The sequence below is a fragment of the Astatotilapia calliptera genome, chromosome 13, assembly GCF_964374335.1.
Source record: "Astatotilapia calliptera chromosome 13, fAstCal68.1, whole genome shotgun sequence".
Lineage (NCBI taxonomy): Eukaryota > Metazoa > Chordata > Actinopteri > Cichliformes > Cichlidae > Astatotilapia > Astatotilapia calliptera.
The window spans coordinates 2,930,560-2,953,088 of NC_137434.1; the positions used below are offsets into that span (position 1 = coordinate 2,930,560).

Sequence of the window (22,529 nt, forward strand, 5' to 3'; positions counted from 1 at the left end):
TAGAGCGTAGAAGAGTGGCTCGTCCTGTTCAGACGTTTCTGAGAAACATCACTGAGTGTCAGCTGGTGCTCAGCGAGCCTCTGTTGATCAAGGGTGTCTGATTGGGTCTAAACCAATGCAGTCATTGGTCTAAATGTAATACCAAAATAGTATCACATTTCACATGCTTTTTCACAGGGGTTTAATAAAAATAGTGATATTGAAAACTAAAACACTTTGTCACTGGAAAGTGAGATGCATTTCAGTTTTATTTATTCAGTGCCAAGTCACAGCAGCAGTCGCCTCAAAACATTTAAGAGTAAATCCTGTAAAATCAGGTTTGCCAGTATTTGGATCTCAAAACTGAAAAAAGATCGCCAAGGCCAGATGAATATCTCGCCAGGTGTCAGGTCTTTGTGTATTTTCTTATCCTGATTTTGTTCTCCACGTATCCAGTTTCTTCTTTTAAAGACACACTTCACACCAACTTTCTAGCTAATAGCTCTTTGGTAATACTCTTGTTGGTGCATGTTTGTCACACTGTGTAGCTAATTACAGAAACGAGACAGGCAGACAGGGTGCTAATAACAAACTACCTAAAGATACATTTTAAAACTGGTTCCTTGACAACTTTGTTATATGCAAACACGACACTGGTGCTGGCACCTTTGTTTGAATTATTGCAAGAAATTCTGCTTCCATGGAAAATACATTCAAAGAAATAAGAACTGGTTCAAGACTTTTGCACACTACTGTATCTACCTACAAACATTAGTTGGATATTAATACAATAATATTTTGATATATTCTAAAACATAGGACAAAAAGCTTTTCTTATACTTTGATGCCAGTCATATTATAGAGAGACAAATCAGTTATGATTTATAGCAAAAATCAAAAACCCATTGTGATCCTGCTGAAATACAGTTGAAATGTCTACATTTTTATGTCTGTAGCTCAAAGAGAAGTGCTAGAATATTCTAGGCTGTTGTCTGAGCCAGTGTGGCCTGGCTTTCTCTTAATATGCATTCTGCCCCCTTAAATTTGGTAGTTAAAGCTGCTTTTATTGCTTGTGGCGCTGCAGCAGCTGTTTATTTTATTCATCTGGTTTAGGAAATTTATTTCTTTGTTTAGCATTTATAATTTACCATCACAATGAACACCGGTGTACCACAAGGCTGTGTGATGAGCCCTTTCCTCTACTCCCTCTTCACCCACGACTGCAGACCTGCTGATGGTTCCAACACCATCATTAAGTTTGCAGATGACACCACGGTGATTGGCCTCATCAGTGACAACGATGAGGCCGCCTACAGGGAGGAGGTGGATCGTCTGGCTGAGTGGTGCGACACAAACAACCTGCTGCTTAACACCGAGAAGACCAAGGAGCTCATCGTGGACTACAGGAGGAATGCTGACCCACATCCACCCATCCACATTAAGGGGACGGCTGTGGAGCGTGTGAGCAGCTTCAAGTTCCTGGGAGTCCACATCTCCGAGGATCTCACCTGGACGACCAACTGCTCCAAGCTGGTCAAGAAGGCTCACCAGCGCCTCTTCTTCTTGAGGACTCTGAGGAAGAACCACCTGTCCTCAGACATCCTGGTGAACTTCTATCGTTGCACCATCGAGAGCATCCTGACCAACTGTATAACAGTCTGGTACAGGAACTGCTCTGCCTCGGACCGGAAGGCGTTGCAGAGGGTCGTGAAAACTGCCCAGCGCATCGCCGGAGCACCACTTCCTGCCATAAAAGACATCTACAGGAAGCGGTGTCTGAAAAGAGCTGGGAAAATCATCAAAGACCCCAGTCACCCATCACATGGACTCTTCACCCTCCTGCCCTCTGGGAGGCGCTACAGGAGCCTTCGGACTAAGACCACCAGGTACCGGAACAGCTTCTTCCCCACAGCTGTCAGACTCCTGAACTCTGCCTCCTGACATCTGACCCACGTTAAACTCATGGACTGAACATACACACACACACACAATGGACAACTGTACCCTCAAACACATAATAATAACATGGAGTGAACCACCACTCACAACCACTAGTACTTTATATAGCCTCTGTAGAAATTATCCACATATCTCACTTATCTTAACTGCACTACTGTATAGTTCTGTAAATAATCATTCTGTACATTCGATAATTTTTAATCCTACAACTGTTTACAACTTGCATAGTTCCCATTTCTGTATAGCTGTATATCTCAGATTCCTGTAAAGTTATTTATTTCATATTCTGTATAGTTTTTCATATTTATATCCTGTTCATATCCTGTACATAGCTTGTACTCACTACAGCCTGTACATACTTATAGTTATAGAATATTCACAACATACTTCATACCGTGTACATTATAACATAATAGACCCATTTCTGTAATATACTTACATATCTATATTATTGCTAATATATATTGTAATATATCTATATCACTAAAGCACTTCTGCATGGATGCAAACTGCATTTCGTTGCCCTGTACCTGTGCATGTGCAATGACAATAAAGTTGAATTCTATTCTATTCTATTTGTAAATGGTCATTTTTTCAAACTGATTTAAAGCTACTACATCTTATTATTACCATAATAAATGATATTAAATTGGTACTTTGATTGGGGGGGGGGCAGGGGAACATCTGTGGCTTCATTGAGAAAGTGTTGTCTTTCTAAACGTTGAGGTTGTGAACCTTAAATGTTCCCCTTAAAAAATGAAGGAGTCAGATATTTGATTTCCTCTGAAACGGCTGAACTAAAGGTTTCCTCACCCTGCTGAAGCTGCTGATGTGAGGTTGCCCAACAGAAGCTGGACTGGGAAGTGAAACCAATGACATCAGTGACACTCTGACGAGGGTCAAGGCCAGACTGACACAAAGAAAAAAGAAGGTAGAATTTGTGTCAAATTCTCATTTGACACATTTCAAAATCTAATAAATTGTCAAACAATTTATATGGAAAGACAAATGGGGGGGCGGGGGGGTGTTGTAATTTTATAAATAGGCTCTTTTGATTGGATGTGTTCCTGGCCTTAAGTGTCTGCTGCTAGTTTACCCGTTAAGGGTAGTTTCTGTCTGATCTGAATGTTTCCTTTCTGTTCTTAATACTTATTGTCAAGGCCTTATAAAAAGCATTATTTGATGGGCATACAGTGCTCATGAAGCCCTAAAAGATGCTTATGATCGTATATAGAAATCTTTTATGGATTAAAAATATTCATAAAAGCCTTTAGTTTGTTAAAATGGTTTATTTTTTCCTAAAATTAACGAGGCATTGTTCTTGCTTTAGAGCCAGTGGCTTTAAAAATGTGCAATAAGTTATAATTAGCTGTTACTGAGGCCATAGTTAACCTGCAGAATAAAGTCAGTTGCGCAACAAAGAAACAAAAGAAAGTTCAGCACAGACACAATTTAAAGTCTTATTCACATATTTTATGCGTATTTTATGGTTTGATAGCTAATACAGTTCATGTTTAACGATTCAAGATGCAGTGTGTTAAATCAGTGAGCTAGCTCATAGCTATTATGAAAACAAGATAGTTGGTCAAAAGAATGTGGCTCTCTGCTCTTGTGTGTCTGTACATTTTCTTTCTCAGTACGATTTGTCTAGAAGTGGAAAAACAGCTGACAGGAAATACAGAAAAATCAAATATGTATGTGTGTGATCACATGAGTGCTGTCGCAACTGGCATTTAAAAAGCTGATGTGTGGGTCTTTTTTTTAGTACATTTGATCGACCTTTTTGGTTGTGAAATGTTTGTGATCAGGCATCCACATAACTTCTAACTCGACTAGATGGAAGTTGGATTCTTGCTTGTTCCCTCTTGCTCTGGGTTAAATCTCTTTTCAGCAACCAGACTGGGCGTTTTACACTTCACTTGTTGCCAAAGTGGAGCCCAGCAAAATAAAATACTTATACTTTTAGTTAAACAGTTGGGCAATGTTGAGGACTAAACTGCTGGTTTAAATCAAACATCACATGCATAAGCATCAAATAATTACAATGTGGCCATTCAGACAACATGCAAAATGTGTTTGTTTTCAAGTTACTACGATTCAAACCACGTTATATTGATACTGTGTTGTGGTTAAGAAGATTTGAATGGTGAACAATACAGATCTCTGTGGAACCTGTATGGACATGAAGATGTTCCAACATGAACACAGACACAAATTGTTTCCTCTGTAGCAACTTTGGTTAGTTAATGGGAAGTGGTTAAATGGGAGTAGACTGTCTTGCAACCACAAACACGTACTTCTACTTCTCCTGAAGAGGATTTGCATGGACGAATGCCATCCTTCGCTTCTTAAACACATCCTAATAAAATAAACATAAACTAAAGCTGACTCTAAGCTGAACCATAAAGTTCTTTCCCAGTTCTAAAACATCCTTTGAAAGTCAGGATGTCCTCACTCCCAAGAGCCAAAGGTCGGATTGATCCTCACAAAGAGTTTGCACCACAGGAAACGCAGCAGAAGCACTTTGATCATCGAGTCTTTGTCTCTGTGTCTGTGCAGCTCATCGACTCATTTGCCTGGGAGATCGGCACTCTGAAGAAGGTGATGGGGAAAAACACGGAGCCTGTGGGAGGAGATCAGAAGACAGAAACACTTGTGGGGTGAGCTCATGCTGTGTCTGTATTAAAGACAGTTCCTAAATTGTGTGTCTGCTTGTGCTTGTATATCTTTAGATTTCTTCTGGTGTATTTCTCCATGGCTGCCAGCAGAGAGCGCTCCTAGCAAACCTTTAGGTCTTGATGTGTGAAATGTGGTGATATCGGCACAAAGATGCCACTGAGCAATGTCAGGAGTCAGCTTGACAAACAGGAGCTGCTTTGCAGTGCGTGTTTCTCACTCGTCTCTCAACTCTGAAAAAAACGTCTCTGAACAAACACCTGATTTGCTTGTGAACATGCAGCACTCACCTGTGGATCTAGTGTAAAGTTTCATACCTTAGCTGGAAGGTCCAGTGTGGACTTCAGTGATTAATTCCTCTGAGAGACGGTTTCTGTAGAATTCAGAAAGTACCGGTTAGTTATTGAGGAACCGAGAAGGAGGTTGATAGGCCCTGCGAGGCACACTGTCTGTGTTGGAATAATTGAAACTAAATTTACTGAATTACTCATAGCCTTTTTTTAAACACTATGAACACTTTGAGCATTAAAAGTGTGCGTGGGCATCTTAGCATATAGTGAGAGCTGGAAGAACTGTGTGTAATCTCAGTAGGGGGCTTTACTGCATTAATAAATAACATAAGTAAATATGTGAGCTTCTGTTGACTGTTTTCAGAAATACAAAGTTAAAAGATGTCTTGAATGTTGTGCAAGCAAACTAAAGGCTGGGTGGCACTGAGTGCTTTAGCTTACAAGCCCAAGTATTCTTCCACAACTTGTTTCTCCTCTACAGTTTAAACCTTACATTCACAGCTAAAATACCAGTTAACCTAGCATGCATGTCTTTGGACTGCAGGAGGAAACCAACAAAGACTCAAACCATAAATGTTCCTACAGGGAGGGAACCATCACAACACTGGATAGCCTACTGATGCTTCACAACAGAAATAAAGGCTTTCTCTTGATGAGTTGGAAACGGTTGCATCAGCTTTCTGAGCATAAAGTCTACAGTGCTGTAAAGTATTTGCCCCCCTTCCTAATTTCTTTTTTCTATTTATTTATTTATTTAGGACAGTGCATGTTAATGAACATAAATGTAAAAAAAAAAATTACATGAATGTAAACATACCAGATTATAGCCAAGGGCTAATTTCCATCTGTTGTCCTTAAGCATAAAAATAGACATAATAATTCATAAAAATTCATCATTCATTCATAATAAAAACTCCATCACCAAACTTACACATACACACCATTCTGTTCCCAAATAAAACATTAAAACTATACAACTCATACATGATCACACACTTGATTTGTCCATAACCAGTTTTTAACCTTTGCCTTAAACAAATTGAATGTCGAGCATTCTCTAATGGGTTGAGGAAGACTGTTCCACAGATGGCCACCCTGGACAGAAAGGACGTTCTGCCCAAATGCTGTCCGTCTGTGGGGTATAAACACGTCTCCTCGGATTGTAGCTCGAGTGGTCCTGTCTGAGCTTTCTTTATGCCTAATGAACTGCTTTAGTGGTGGTGGAGCAAGAGAGTGTAAGACTTTATATATTAAACTCACTCTTTTAAGTTTCACTAAGTTATTGAAGTTCAGTAATTTATGTTTTTTTAACACATGACAGTGGTGGTGGGAAGTCGGTTTTTTGTCGAGTAGTTTTAAACTTCTTTTATAAATGTTTTCAATAGTTTTAAGTGTTGTTGGACAAGCAAGTGACCAGGACGTCAAACAATAGTCCATATGAGAGATGATCATTGAGTAAAAATAAGTTTTTTGTTTTGTTTTCTTAGGTTTACTTTTACTGCTAGAAAGTTTCTAGTAAATTTCATTAAAGGGAACTGTGAAAAAGGAAGTCGAGGCGTCATTTTAGCCACACTTTGGGGATTTTTGTCTGCGTGGGCGCGTTCGATCTAATCAGTCCACCTTTGTATCGTTCTTTATTTGAGTTTATTGCCAAGGAGCAGCTCATCTACAACATTTTACTACTTTTTAACTATGTCAATAAAAAACTATTTTTAATAAATACCAGTTTTGTTGTGGATATAATAATAATAATAATGATGGATTGCATTTATATAGCGCTTTTCGAGACCCTCAAAACGCTTTACAATTCCACTATTCATTCACACACTGTTGGAGGCAGCTGCAGTTGTAGCCACAGCTGCCCTGCAGACTGACAGAAGCGACGCTGCCATATCGCGCCATCGGCCCCTCTGGCCATCACCAGTAGGTGACGTGTCTTGCCCAAGGACACAACGACCAAGACTGTCCGAGCCGGGGCTCGAACCGGTAACCTTCCGATTACAAGACGAACTGCCAACTCTTTGAGCCACGATCGCCCTTTGATATAGAACCATGTGAGAATGTCTCTGAACATGCCTTCAATTCTGAAATATGTTCAAATGTTACACGTTAAAATAAAAATTCTGCGTGTTTTTTTGTGGTTTGTGTAGCCGGCCACTGATGCTTGATTTTATGTGTTTGTTTTTCCAGACTGGGGGAAGAAGTGGGAGGCCTCTTCCTGCAGGCCTCACCTTGTGCTGGCATTGGTGGAGGGCTGGCCGGTGCCAGAGACTCTGGCTACGACTCGCTTCACCGACGCGTCAGCGTCCTGGACAGACTGGTGCATACCCATACTGTGTGGCTACAGCTGGGCCTTAGCCACGAGGAAGCCATGCACATACTGCAGAACGAGCAAGCTGGGGTGAGGCAACAGCTGCCACTGCGGCTTCCTTCTTTCCAACACTGCTAACTTACCTGGAGGCTCTCACTTTGGATTAATAGTTAATGTTTAATACAACAGAGGCATGAAATCACAACTAACACGGCAAACTTTTTCTTTTCCTCAATAAAACCAGTCACAATTGTAGTAGTGTATTGTTTGACCGCAGTCAGCTTATATGCATTACAACAAGATCACTCACTCAACAACATGATGGGAGTCACTTTTTTGAGTCTTAAAGAACTCATTTTGCAAAAAACGTTTTAAAAAAAACAGTAAAAGTATCTCTGCCATGGTCGGTGTTTGTCTGTTTTTAAAGAAAATATTTTGGATAATTGGGACCAAAATGAAATGATATTGCCGATACCCCACCTCTCTGCAAGATTCCATCCAAATCTGTGTTTTTTAAAATAGGATAGGATATTTTTAGCCTCTGATAACAGTAAATATACAGCACTACACGTCCATTGTTGTGTATACATTTTGTAAATATAGGAAGCGTCTGGATGTTAGGACATTCCTTACAGTATTTCCAGCTCTCTACAAAGCACAGCTGAGTCAGCAGAACATGAAGAATGACCCAGTTTTTGTGCAAACATTAACTGGATGTGTTCTCTTTCCTTACCCATAGACATTTGTGGTGAGGAAATCAGCCAGCCTGCAGAAAAAAGTCATATCTCTACGCATGGATAAAGACTCGAGCGTTCCTGTCAAAGATTTCCCCGTAAAGGAGAGCCAGTACAGTAAGTGTTTGTTTTTCTCTGCTATTTTTAGCCACTGAGATACACAAAGCTGTCAGTCACCAGCAGCAACAGGCAGAGCTGTTAATAGTGGAATGATGCAAGGAGAGGAACAAAGAATTTACAGGGGTAATTCCTCTACTGGATACTTTTAGGCAGTACCAGAACTCTTTGAATAGAATGGTTTAATTATTTTGAGGACTCTGAAAAGGTCATTTACTGTCCATTACTGAACAGAAACCCAACTTGTTTAGATGTTTTTGGTGACAACATTCCTCATGACTCACACCTGTCTCATAACCAGCTATTTGAGTAGACAGGCAGTATCAGCATTTCTGAAGGCTGAAGGCCTAAATCTAAAATTGAAAAAAAGAATCCCAGGCCTAAACGACACTATAAACCACAGAGACTCAGGTCGAAGATGAACACAAGAGCACCTTCCAGCTGCCAAGTTCCCACGCAGGACCACAGCACTCACAGCAGGGCCGTCATCAGAGATGAGCTCGGCAAATAGCAGACAAGCCTGTAGTAAAACCCTAATACTTATGTCTTCAAAATATGTCACAGGCTTTCATATATTGTTTGTTTCGCTTTATTTCTGTGCTCACTTCTTCCTTCCCTGTCACTCTGAATAAGTGTGTTAGTGTTGCATTTTCAGCCACATAAAAAGTGGGATTTCCCAGACTTCCAGAATGCATACAGTCTACTTCTTGTACCTGTCTGTTGCCATCAGTTTCTGTCTGCACTGAACTGGAATTTCCAAATGCTTACCCGGCAACAGAATGTGCTGAGTGTGAATCTCAGCCCTGCTAAACTAAAGAGACAGTGACGTTTCTCTTTGCACCTGCAGAGAAAACAATGAGCACAGTGAGACAGAACGTCTTCTACTGAGCATTTCCATCGACTGTAATACTCTCTGTGATCTCAGTGATTTGCAGCAGTAATAATGAGTTACTGTTTTTTTAACACCTGAGGTTTAAAGACCACTTTCCTGTTCCTCTAAAGTGACTTTTCTTAAGCTGACATGCATCGAGACATTCTGCAATAATCTGGAGGACAAACAGAAATGCAAACAGAAAGAGGGCTGGATTCACCCCCTGAGCAGCAGTTGCATACCTCCAAAACTTGCGCTGTTATGGAGTTTTTCCACTTTACCCCTGCACTGCTGTCTGGAACTGTTTTTTTTTTTTTTAAGTAACCGTTAGTGGTATTTTCCATCTGGTGTGACTCTAAGCTCACACTAGCCACATTGTCCACTGCATGAAGAGCTGGCCCTTGATTGAGCTGTGATAAACATTTGGCAAGCAAAGCTGCAGGTGTTGCAATAACAGTTTAAAACATTAACAGGAGCGTTCTACCTGGGAGGGAATTCTTCCATATGAATCATTTGCTCTGTAACGAGTCTGTTCTGTGGCCTGTTTAAACCCGTGCTCTTTAACAGAGAATTGGGATTAATGGACTTTGATAAAGGTATTTGGGCAGGTATCCTGTGATGAGTGGTGTGGGAATGTGCTACCAGGCCTGCTGTCATTGCTGTAATGACAGGTAATAATAAGGGCTCTTTTCATGTGTTAAAGTCAATATTTCAACAAGTAAAAGTGAAATGACTGAAGGAAGATTTGAAGTCCCAGAAAAAAGAGACGTGTACATGTCGGCAGGTTTGGTTTTAACCCACTTTCCTTCTTTCCAGAGACTGTATATGATGTCTTTGTCTTACTGCATTCTACTCAGAGTTTAACGCGTTCACCATTCGAAGATCTTGGTCATGTTTAGTTCAGTGCCCGGAGCGTTGACTGTGTGCCAAGTTGTGAGCAAACAGCCTTCTTGATTCGTGTATTACCGACAACATGCGTGCTAAGGATTTCCTTCTTTGTTTTCCAGCATGGTGTTCTTTTACAAACTAATGAGTCAGTAAGTCGAGGAAAAGTGCTCACACACTGTCATTCTCGTTGCTGTTGTTTGTATATAGTTTGTAACCTTGTGGGGATTCCTTTGAATTAAGGGACTATAAAGCAGAATTGAACCACACTTTGCATGCACTGACTTAAAACATGTGAATGTTTTGCTTTGCCTCATTGGCCTTTGTTGCTGCAAACCGTTTTAAAAAGACTGAGCTGTCTTTTTCTAATGCTTTTTGCCCTCTGATGGTTTCCTTCGCTGGACTGATCATGTGCTTCTGTTTTCCTACAGCTTTCTCTCTAGAGGGATCAGGACTGAGCTTTGCAGACCTTTTCCGCCTCATGGCCTTCTGCTGCATCAGCAGGTAAAGTCACCATACCATCATTATTGCAAACTGTTAGACATTCATATTTCAGCTGTTAGCTTTAAAGCACATATCTACTGCTTCTGTTTCTGTTATTTAAAAACCATCATCACAAAACTCAAGAAAGAAGAACTACTGACCCAGTTACAGTCCCGAGTCAACCAAAACACACAATCGCTCCAGTTTGTCCTCTGGCTTCCCCGTGGTCTCCTTGTGGCTGGATATGTCTGAAACACCTCATCTAGGTGGCATCTTTGTCAGACTCCCAAACCACCTCTGCTGGCTTCTTTTGATATGGAGAAGCAGCAGCTGCAGTCTGAGCCCGCCTTGAAACACTGAGCTCCTAACTCTGCATCTGACGAGGAAGCTCAAAAGTTCCACAGCCTGTATTCACAATCTGCTAGCAGTTCATAATATGGGTAAAATGCTTATGCACTGTTGATTGTTCAGATATGTATTGACCTATCTATTGCCTGCTCTGCACGGGGGTCGCACAACAAATGTTCTGCTGAAGCATTCCTCACAGGACATCCTGGACATTGAAGTCCGAAAACACTCCTGGTGTCTGGAATTGCTTCATTATTACTGGATTATTTGCATAATGTTTGTTTCTCAGACAAAATCATGTTCATTCAGTCCCATGAACAAATTTACGTAATCTTTTTGTTCAGAATCCTCAGAATTTGATATATAACCGATAATACCCAAATTTCAGACTTTTGAATGTGAACCATAATTCAAATTTGGATTCCACACTCTATAAGACCTGTTGCCACTGATTTTCTGTCCAGTTCTTAAGTAATTGCACCAGAGCAAAGGAGCGGATTAAGAATAGCTTTCTGACAGCCTCAAGTCGATTTCTGATGAGACTATGATGAACAGTAGATCAATGGAAGAGTCAGATGTATCTTGACCTGGGTCAGGTCTTTTGGGGGATTTTATGTTTTTTTCCTCCAAAGGATATAATTTTCAGATCCTCTTCTTCTGCAGTAGATATTTTTTAGGCTTCCTTTTGGCCCTTCCCTTTTCCAATGTTCTCATTTCATCCTTTTTGAAATCTGCCATGTTTGGAAGCTCTTTGGAAATGACCTTTGGGTTCAAAAATTATTAGCGGTCAATTCTGTCGTCATGTGGAACTGTGAACGGTGGTTTGATAACAGTTAGTCCTTTGGTAGCTGCCACACAACTATCTGTTGGATAGTGTACTGGACAAATTCTCAGGGGGGATCAAATACTTATTTCCTCACTAGAACGCACATTAATTAATTAATTAATTAATTTTTATAGACTGCCTATTTCTTTGTAAGTTGTTAAAATGAGGAATTCAACAGGGGATCAAAATGTATATCCTCCACTGCCCCAGTGTGTCCAGGCTTCACTGTGACATCACTATCATAAAATTAGGTTCACTGTTGTTCACGCAAGCTTGCATGACCGAAACTAAAATCTTTGAAATGTTTTGGTAAAGTCCCAGAGGTAGCACAGCAGCATGCACATTTTATCCTCCACAGTTCTGTGGTTGAACCCACACCTTAGCCACCATCGCACACAAAGCTGAGCCACAGCTTTTTCAACACGGTGACTAACACAAGTTTGAGAGTAGCTTTTTAAATCAAACCGCTTTTCCTCCGTGTTCTAACTTTCATTGATCCTTTTCTCTCTTTCTCAGGGATGTGTTGCCGTTTACTCTGAAACTCCCAGAGGCCATCGCTTCAGCCAGAACTTTTTCTGATCTTGAGGAAGTTGCTAAGCTTGGTGCAGGTTTGTTCACTTATTTATATGTAGTGTGTGTTAATGGTCAAGCTGGGGAACTCAAACTGCAGAGACAAATAAATATGACGTAATTGGCTACATATAAACTTTAAATGTTGAAGCCATTTTGAGAATAATGTTTGTGTAACATCTGTGTTCAGTGTAACTCTCAGTGATAGTTGGTTGTTTATTTCCAAAGTAGCTTATAGAGCTACTTTGGAAGCTTATAGAGCTATGTATTCTATGATTAGGAATAAAAATAAAAATACTTGAAATGTGCAATTCACTTGTATTTGTATTTTTATTCCTATTTATTCTATTTATCCCCTTCGTATATTGTGTGTGTGTGTGTGTGTGTGTGTGTGTGTGTGTGTGTGTGTGTGTGTGTGTTAATATTCTGTAACTCTGTAACTTTTGTCGGTGCTGTGCTTTTGGAAACCGAATTTCCCAGAGGAACCCACCCGAGGGATTAATAAAGTTTTATCTTATCTCTCTTATCTTATGAAAGTCTAAGGAATGCAGTATATGCTGCAAGTATGGAAGTAAATTACTGCTGAGCGCTGTTGATAGCCAGTTACTATTCTTCTCCATTCAGTCATTTGGAAGTAATTAATGATTGCTCAGTTTCAGTTTTTTTTGTTCAAACTGATTTGTGGACTTCCGTCAGCAGACGGTACTTTCTCTTTTCCCACATTTATCGGGTGTAAAACCCGCAGAAACTTTTTTCCTCCTGTGGCCCATCCCAACCACATTCCATGGTATTTGAGGAGTTAACTGGCATGCTGGTGCTGAATGAATCACTCTTAGGGACAAAAACCTCTTCCACACCCAGATCAGTGCGACTGAGCTTTGTTTAAATCAGGCAAGACCGCCTGTGTTTGTGGAAGAGATTTTATTCATGTTCATGACTTAATGGTGTGAGGTCAACGTCATCACCACCAACAACCAGCCTCAATCCCTTACCCAGTACTAGGGATGCACAATTATTTCAATTTTAATCTTGATCACGATTTTAGTTTAACGCAATTTAATGAAGACGATCAAATGATATTGAAAGTGGTGGTCTGCCAGTGGAACACAAAACAAGAGCAAATCAAGCGCTCCCTAAATGACCTGTCTGCATGTACCAATCACAGCTGTTCCCTGGACCACCATAAATAACCACCATCATATAATTAATCATCACATCCTATAACAGTGCTGTATTATTGTCACCACAAGACACACAACTAACTTAATCAACCACCTAAAAATTCACCTCAAACTGCACTACATCTAATCATGAAGGCCACGGTGCTGTGACTTGTTTAATATCAACTCAGACAATTACAACTTTTTCAAATTTTCCTCTTAGGGACACAGACCTGTGAAAAAGTGAAAGCATGACTCTAAGACAAACATTATTATCACTAAACTCAATGAATAATCTTGACAAATAACTGCGATAGTCGTTTTAGTCGTGGTGCCACCCTCCCTTTTACTATCATGGGATGATTTTTGGCCAAGTCAGCAAACCAGGGACAAGGAAATAATCATTGTGACACAAATCAAAAACATTTTCCCTTTTTAAGTTGTTTTGTTTTTTAAACATGTAAAGTGTGCAGGGATAAATCTAACCCTGGTAGGTTACCACTTACAACATTTAGTTTTCTGTAAATTCATCGTAAAGGCAATAGTTCCGATGACATTCAAGCATTTAAGATTATTTTTTGAGCCTTTGTTAGGCAGTTTGATAGTGGAGAGTAGACAGGAAAGCAGGGAGAGAGAGTGGGTGATGACATGCAGCAAAGGGCTCAGAATCTCCCCGTGATTTATGTTCCACAGCACTCTTTTTGTACATCCTTCTCAGAGCAACTTTTTTATCCACTCAGACTCTACCACTATGATTCAGCTTGAGGCATTAAGGGGTGCTCAAAGGTAGACTTGACTTCTTCTTAAAGAATTCCGTGTGACACGATGATTTGATGACTTTCTTGCCTTTTATTGAAGTGCGTACAGACTTGTTGTCTTAACAACCCCTCCCCCCACAAACAGTCTTTCATTCATAAAAAAGGGCGCCTTTTTGGTGAAGTGACACAATAGTGGCCTTTGTGTTGCTAAAGGTAATTGAGCTACAGTGAATAGTTGATCTAGGAGACGTTTCTGACGTTGATATGAACAAGTATGCTTGTGAGACTCTGTGGGTATTACTTTCACCACTGACTCAGAGGAGAAAAGATCACTGTTGAGTGTGACGTTGTCAGTGTCATGTTACCTATGTTGTGTGGCGCTCCACCTGTGATAACACTGTTGTAGGGAAGGTTTTTTTTAGTAAGGTAACTGACTTTTTGTAATGTTCTTAAAGTTTAGCTTGGCAGCCGGGTCCAAAAGTGGCCCATTAGACTCTTCATGTGTACAGATTTTCTATTTGGCTGACAAATTAGGAGGGGAACTTTTAAGATCAATGATATGTTTTTGTATTTAGTCTTGAATTGATTAAGTTTTGATGTTTTGCTTCTGGTTTTCCCTATAATTTATTTTTAAAGTTTGCAAGTTTGCACCATAATAACTTTATCTTTAAAAATGTGCTTAAAGAACTAAGAGCATAAATGACATAAATGTAATGTTGGCGTGAATATTTTAATGGATTCTCACATTAGCTAGTCATTAGTCTCAGTGCAGACCTCGGATCTTTTTAACAGCCAAAAGGGGACAACTTCTTTTGTTTGGGAGGTCTGATCTTCATAGAAGTCTATCCTTGATCTTTTTTTCGCTCTTCTCTGTTGGCAACGAACTCCACTGTCGTGTTCCTGCTCTGCTTAGCTTGTCAACCAATCAGCATTTGACCAGTTGAGCAATGTACTGTTGGGTTTTCAGGGGACTGCATGGGAGCACGTTTGCATTGGTTGAAATTTTGCATGTTCTCCCCATGACTGTATGGCTTCTAACGTAGAAAATGAAAACATACATGGACTCCAAAGACACGCATGATGTAAGTGAAATTGTTCTAAACTGGCCATGGGTGTGTACGGTTGCTATCCATATGTGTTAGCCCTTAGCCAATTCAGAGTTCTTGGCAAGGGCTTAGAGCTAAGTAGATGAATGGATGTTTTTGCCTCCGTGAGTACTTGTTTAATATAAAGCTTCTCAGACCAAGTGGGTCATTAACATTATTATTTAACCCCTAATTTATGTTAATATTAGTAAAGCTGAATTTTTCTAAACACTGTAAGTAATTCAATAACATAAATTGTTTTTTGGGTGTTTTGAACGACACATCAATACTCCCCCCGAACTTCTAATCTGTTTAATATTGTTCCCATTGCAAAAACCTTTGGAAACCATCGCTTTAAACAACATCATTGAATTGTTATTTAATCTTTACAAATAATTTCCTTAGTATAGAAATAAAAGATAAATAAAACATTTCTAATCTTGTATCACTAAATATTTGCCTTTCTTTTGTAGATGTCATCAGGTTCTCAGCCTTTGATCAGTCATATTCCGTCGTGTTTATTTGGCCCTGACTCCATATTCTTTAATATTGTTCCTCCGTCAGTATCAGATCCAGTTATGAACTATTTGTTGCTCAGGTTTGCAGCTGAAACACGTGTTTTGTTGTTGTTGTTTTTTCATGAACTGCTCTATGTAGATATTGGCAAGACACTAGCAAGGCAGGCAACACCAGACTCACCAGAGTGTGTTACTATTATGTTACTTGCAAGTGTCTTAGTTAATTTAACAAGTGAAAAGGAAGGTTAGCACCTCCTGAGAGCGAGTAGCTTCTGTCTGAATGTTAACATTGGGAGTGATAACTTATTAATCAATGCCCGAGCTTTCCTGATTCTTATGCTCAGTATTTGACCTGAGATTCACACTTTCTATTTTGTACCTGTATATTTACTGCAGGCTGTCAAAGCAGAGCTGTAAAGCGTCATTTCCAGGCTCATTAAGAGATCTGTTGGGTTTTGATTGGTTGTTACTGATCTGTTAGTAATAACACTGATCTTGATGATAATCCTTAGGATCAGCTCAGCATGTTGCTAATACACTGTAGAGTCTGGCAACATCCTGGTGTGCTGCCTGATAATCAGATCTACTCCTATGGAAAGCGGCATGTTCATTGATGGAACAGTTTGTTTCATCTGCCACTTGGTTAAGTTGAAGTAGTCTCAGCACTGAGAGAGCCACCACTTCCTCCCTCTGACTTTTTTTTCCTGGCTCCAGTTTGGCAGCCGTAGCTCTGAATGATGTCACACAATTTCCCAGTTCTTACACAAAACCACAGCAAAACACATTCCTGTCTTGGGCTCTGTATGTGCGCACTGTGCAGGACACTTGTGTTCCAGAAGTTTCCAGTTCGTGGGAGTCTTGTTGGTTCCTGGGTTATTCCTGAACATGCTAACTGGTGTTCTCTACTCTGAAGATGACAGTCTGGGACTTCTTCAACCCCTATTGAAAAAAAATTGCAGTCCATGATTAAAAGCTGGGTCTGCACTAGAGATGGACCGATCCGATATTACGTATCGGTATCGGTCCGATACTGACCTAAATTACTGGATCGGATATCGGAGAAAAATAAAAAATGTAATCCGATCCATTAAATATCACGAAAGCACCTCACAAAACTTGCAACACGCCGTAACTCACCTCAGAACGTTAGCATGTCGGAGCAGTATGCATCACGTGATAGAGCGGCTGTGGCATGCCGGACCTGTCGGTGGTCTGGATAGCATGTGGAGCTTCGCTAGCAACCCGGCATTTCATCTCCGACAAAGTTATCCCGAGAGAAGTAAAGCAAGTGTGTAAGTCCATCTCTGAATGTTTGTAAAGCATTCCCACGTTAAGCTTAACGAGCGACTGCCTCTCGCTCTCCGGCTGCTACTTCAATCGTGAAACTGCTAATGATCAGCTGATCGGCTTTTCTGTCGTGAGTCTCTCTTGTTTGTTTTTGGCCCACTTTGCGCCAGAAAGAGGAAACCAGCGGCTGAACAACAGCAGCACGTTTAAGCTTGATAAGCTGTTGTTACAATTTATTTAATATTACTTTCTACTCGAGGATCTTTTTCTACGTAGCTGACGCTGGTAACTGTGCAGGGGCGGATCTAGCAAAGTTTAGCCAGGGGGGCCGATAGGGCATTAACTGGGAAAAGGGGGCACAAAGACATACTTTTCTTTCTTATTCTCATTTAAAATGTCGAGCTTTTAATAAATAATTATCTGACACCCAAAGTTTTAATTTGATGTAAAATGAATAGAAGTCAATTACTGTATATAGTAACTATTAAGTCTAATATATATACCCTAGTAAGCTATAGTACTTTTTCCTTTGGGAAGGTACCATCTGTGCAGTCTGCAATTTTGTTGAAGAAAGATGTTGAATCTATTTAATATTTCTTGAAAAATAATTGATTTCTGTGCATTTTTTTTCACACTGCATCAAATTAAGGTTGATTACGTTGATTAAGCATCATGAGGTGGCGCGTGAGGGGTGGTTCCCTATTTTTTATTTATTTATTTTTGTTGTTGCTGGGAGTTGGAACCCTATTAGTTAGGTTGCTTAATATTTACGCTAAGTACTCTTTAAAATACCAGAATAGGGAGGATGGTGTAGGTCTAAGTTTATTAGATTGATCAGTATTGCTGAACTATGAAATATTTTTTTTTGCATACAGGTATAACAGAATAGCTTTAGTGTAGTTGTTGTTTTAAACTTGAGTATGAACTTGCAGACTTGCAAAATGCAGCAAGATATTTTAAAAAACAGTTTTGTTGATTAAAAAACACTATCGGATTCATATCGGTATCGGCAGATATCCAAATTTATGATATCGGTATCGGACATAAAAAAGTGGTATCGTGCCATCTCTAGTCTGCACCAGGGAATCCACCAATGTAGTCTGCCAAGAAGAGTGGTTATATCTAACCAGAACTATGCCGAAAGCTTTTTGGTGGCTACTGAAGGTACATGATTAAGGTGCAACTTGCTAAGGGAAATTTAACCGAATATTCTCGGGATGTATGTATGATTTTGATCCAAAATAAATTCAAACTTGTATGGCCAGTTTTTGTAGGGTTTTTTTTTTTAAATTTTATTTGACATCATTAAAGATGTATGCTGTATAATCATTCCACCCTGGAAAAAGAGCAGTTCAAAGAAATCATTAAAATCCCAACCCTGACATTCCCATCATCAGTATGTGTAAACTTTTAGCACAACTGTAACGAATGTACAAAGAAGTTTTTCAGCAAGTCTGAGAAGTAAAGGTTACTTATAGAGAGAATAAACATCAGCAGCGCAAGACGGAAATGGGGGGATGGACTTGTTTTGGTTTGCCACGCAGCTTCATGTGAAAGGGGAGAGGAGAGGTGGGTTGAGTGTGCCAACAGCCCGCCCACACCCTTATTAACACAAGTGAGTCATAACAAAGAGGGAGTGCGAGTGAGCCACAGAAACCAGTAGAGTTTCAGCCTGCAGAGACGCAGTGTCCTCTAAACACAAAGTTAGACTGACATCAGCAGTTCGCCTGTGCCATTCAGCTTTGGGTCACAGTAAGTACTGTTGTTTCCTCTCTGCTGTGTGTGAAGGAGCTGCACTGTGTCTGGCACTAATATTTCTCATATGCCGTTGTTTCCTCTGCTGTGTGTTTGTCTGGTACGGCTCAGACTCCAAGTGCTCAACAAAGAGTTGTGTTAAAATTGTTTAGTGCCATTTCTCTCTTTCTTTCCTCTGTTGAGAAAAGCTCCTAACAGCATGAAGGAGCATTTAGAGGTTTTTGGCATTTGTTTTATTTAGCGGGGCTTTTACTGGGAGTTGATGGGAGCACTGCTGAGCATTTTCCTGCTCTTCGCTGAACTGTTGGATCTATAAACGTGTCGGCTCCCAGTAAAACCGTGGAAAAAAAAGATAGCTGACTCTGTTTATTTTCTTGGCACATTTTTTGCTTTTGAAAGCAAACCACCCAATAAATAGCTCTTCTACTTCACTCCAACTTGATTCTGCAGTGAGAAGCTGTTTGACTGCAGTGGGCAGAAGGATCTTTTACTTGATTGTGTTTTACACAGCCTCGCTGAGGGACATCACAGGCAAGTTGGACTGTTCAGCAGATGCAGTTTGAGATAATTGTGAGCAATGGTGATGCTTTCTTTGTTAAATGGTGCTCTAATATTGCAATGAAATCTAAACAGAATTATTTTGGCCCTTATTAGTCAATATTCGTGGCACTCATGCCTCCAAAGCTTTTGAGGGTGAAACAGTTCAAATTTCTTACTTACAGAAAAATATTGTTACATGATACTAGACTGTAATATTTGAATTCATGAGTCTCCCTCATCTTGCCATATGTTTCTTGTCTTTTGGCTGTTAGATTATGACAAAAAACGCAGTTATTATTCTTAGTCAGTGATTAAAATCTCCGTTAATTAACAAGGTTATTCATTAACTTGATAAGTCAAGTATTTATTGATTTCTTTTTACAGGGGATTTCCTTGGACATAAAGTCTGATTCGAATTAAAAGCAAACACAAAGGATTTATAGGAAATTTTTCCCATTTTTTCCCTTGATTTTTCTTACTTTCATCATTTATGAAAGCCAAATTGTGGCTGAACTTGAAATCTAATCAGTCCTGTTTTTATCTGAAAGCTGTGAAAAGGCAACTCTGATAAATTTGTTTATAGGTTATAGGGCTCATGGCCTTGGGGATTCGTTTTAGCAGATCAGGTCAATCACAGTAACACACTATCACTTTATGATTATGGTCATGGTCAAAATAATCTGAGGTAATGAAGTTGTATGGAAGTCTGTAAAAGCTTACAAAACATTTATTTAGGGTATTATACAAGTATTGTTTACACAATGTTGATATTTAATTTAGACATTTCATGGTTACTGTTAAAAAAACAATAGAAAACAATATGAACACAAGATCTTTCATTTGCTGTTTCTTTTTAGGCTTCTGGGATGTTCCATTGTGCAGCAGGAGGAAGAGCCCAGTGTCGTTGACGGGGACAGCAGCCCCTGACAGACCACCCCCACCTGCCCACAGACCAGTGTCCTCAACAGCTACCTCAGGACGCCCTCGGCTTCAAACTCGCACCCCATCTGAGCTTGAGTGTTGCCAAGCCAATGGAGCGCTGTGCTTCATCAACCCGCTCTTCCTAAAGGTCCACCAGCCAGATGATAATCAGAGCTTCACTCCCAACATCCCCGACACAGGAAAGCAGGACCTGAGAGAGGAAGCTGACAAAAGAAAAGGCAGCAGTAAGGAAGCTCAGGTTTGCAGCTCAGATCACAGCCACAGCAGCCAGTCACAGCAAGAAAACCTGCAGAACCCTGACAGAAACACAGAGCTACACACCAGCACAAGTCACAAACTCAGCGGGCCAGAAAGCGTGACACGATTTCCACCACCTCGGCCACCTCCACCTCGCTTTACAGCACAGCAAACAGCCCCTCCTGTTCGGCAGCGCAGCATGCCCGAAAAGATCTCCTGGATCAAGGAGAAGGTGGAGGAGAGGGAGCGAGGCAGCAGCCTCCTTTCTCGCCTTGGCTCCTCGCTAAGTATCAGCCCCTCATCCTCTCCGCCTAAGAGACTTAGCATCAGCTCACCTATATCCATCCCCCGGCCATCACTGCCCCTCTCTCTGCCATCTCTGTCCTCATCTCCACGTCGAACCAAAGCCTCACCAACATCCAGTCTAGAGGACGCTCAGTGTCACCGAGCTCTGGAGGACGACACCATTGAGAAGGCCCTAATCAGAGCCAAACTATCCCGGCAAAAGGCTCTACCCTGCTCCCAGAACTCCTGCAGTCCCCCAGACTCCACCGTGGTGACAGCAGTCGAGCATGGAGTGGTGGGCGGAGGAGAGGAAGAAAGAGTTGACGAATGCAGCGGGGGCAGCCAGCGGCTCAGTGACATGAGCCTCTCCACAGACTCGTCAGACTCGCTGGATTTCTCTCAGTCCTCAGCTTTCTTTATGCCTCCTATGCATGACCCCAGCCCCCCCACTGAGGCTGACTTCAACACCCACCTCCCCCTCTCCATCCCACCGTCCCACCTAGGTTTCTGCAGTATGGAGGACGATGACGACGATGAGGATGAAGATGACGAAGAGGAACCTGACTATGGCGTCAGCCTGGAGAGCGATCAGGACCAGGACCAGGACCTGACCATGGTGCCACCTGGACACCGCACAAAGCGTCGCCCCAGTGCCAGTGCCCTGGTCCTCCAGAAGGCCCTGCGAGGCCATTTTCGCAAAGTGAGTGGCGTTTTCAACTCGCTGCTCACACCTGAGAAGAGGGCGATCCGTAAAGTGGTAGAGCTGTCCAGAGATAAGAGCTCGTACTTCGGCTCCTTGGTGCAGGACTATCTGAGCTACATGGGCGAGGGTGCGGGCACCCAGGCATGGCAGGGATACGACTCCGGACTGGACCTGCTGCAGACTCTCCGGCAGTTTATCACACAGATGAAGAGCTACCTTCGACAGAGCTCCGAGATGGAGCCGCCCATCGAGAGCCTGATCCCAGAAGACCAGATCGGTGAGTTTGCAGTGCAGAGTGTGGTCCTCCATCATTTTACTTTAGCACAGAGCTTTATTTTCTCACCTGTGTTTTCCCAGACATTGCACTGACCCTCCAATACTAACATCATAGAGGACAATGTCAGCTTGTTGCTTTAATGACAGCATCTACACCAAAGACAGTTTGCACCACTCCTCTCAGATCACTGCTGAAGTAGCCGCTCTGCACAGTTGCAACATTTCTACCTTTTTTAAGCTTCTGATCTCATCGTTTCTCAGCAGGTAGTCAGCTCCCTGCATGACTGCAGATAAATGTGACTATTTCTAGGAAGTGTGAATGAGTGACACATTCAGAAATCTTAATCATTGTGGAAAATCACAGTCACATTAACTCCAATTAATGCACATGTAGCAGTTTCACTTCAGTATTTTAGCAGTGAACACTGGAAAACGCTTTGTGTGTCTACTTTAGAAGCAGAATGCAAATCTCTATTGAAGCAATAATTGTGTTTGCATTTCTCTGTTACTGCCCTTTTACTATTTTTATCCTTTTTTTCCTATCTTACAATGTCTTTAAAGCACTTTGGAGGAGGACAGCCAGAGACAACTACACAACCACACACACGCACATACAATGTCTCACTGACACACACACACACACCTGCCGGAAGAGTCTGAATCATTTAGGCCAAGATTCAGTGGCCACATTAGACCTTGGACAGAAACATGTAAACACAGAGCACAAAGAGGGTTTTATCTGTGGAGGAAGGAGCCCACTTCACCAACCTGTTTTTACTGGCCTCGTTCAGAAAGTTGAGCAAAGGGCTGCAACTATGAAGTCATGAATTGGGTGGAGAAGTGCTGACAGTTGACTTTGTAATGTTTTTTCACCTGTAAGAAAGTTTGTTTGTGTATCAGGATTGAAGGATCCATTTTTTTTCAAAGCTCGACC

General features: G+C 41.1%; 1 protein-coding gene across 3 annotated transcripts in view; it reads left to right on the forward strand.

Moving 5' to 3' along the window:
* Positions 1 to 22,529, forward strand: part of LOC113035054 (ras and Rab interactor 2-like) — a 43,832-nt gene that overhangs the window by 12,843 nt on the left and 8,460 nt on the right. For all 3 annotated transcript variants that reach the window (XM_026190309.2, XM_080287823.1, XM_080287822.1), the window contains exons 3-8: positions 4,498 to 4,598; positions 7,095 to 7,305; positions 7,955 to 8,066; positions 10,254 to 10,326; positions 11,996 to 12,087; positions 20,010 to 21,596. In XM_026190309.2, the coding sequence (XP_026046094.2) occupies positions 4,498 to 4,598; positions 7,095 to 7,305; positions 7,955 to 8,066; positions 10,254 to 10,326; positions 11,996 to 12,087; positions 20,010 to 21,596 (2,176 nt within the window). The remainder of the gene's footprint in view (positions 1 to 4,497; positions 4,599 to 7,094; positions 7,306 to 7,954; positions 8,067 to 10,253; positions 10,327 to 11,995; positions 12,088 to 20,009; positions 21,597 to 22,529) is intronic.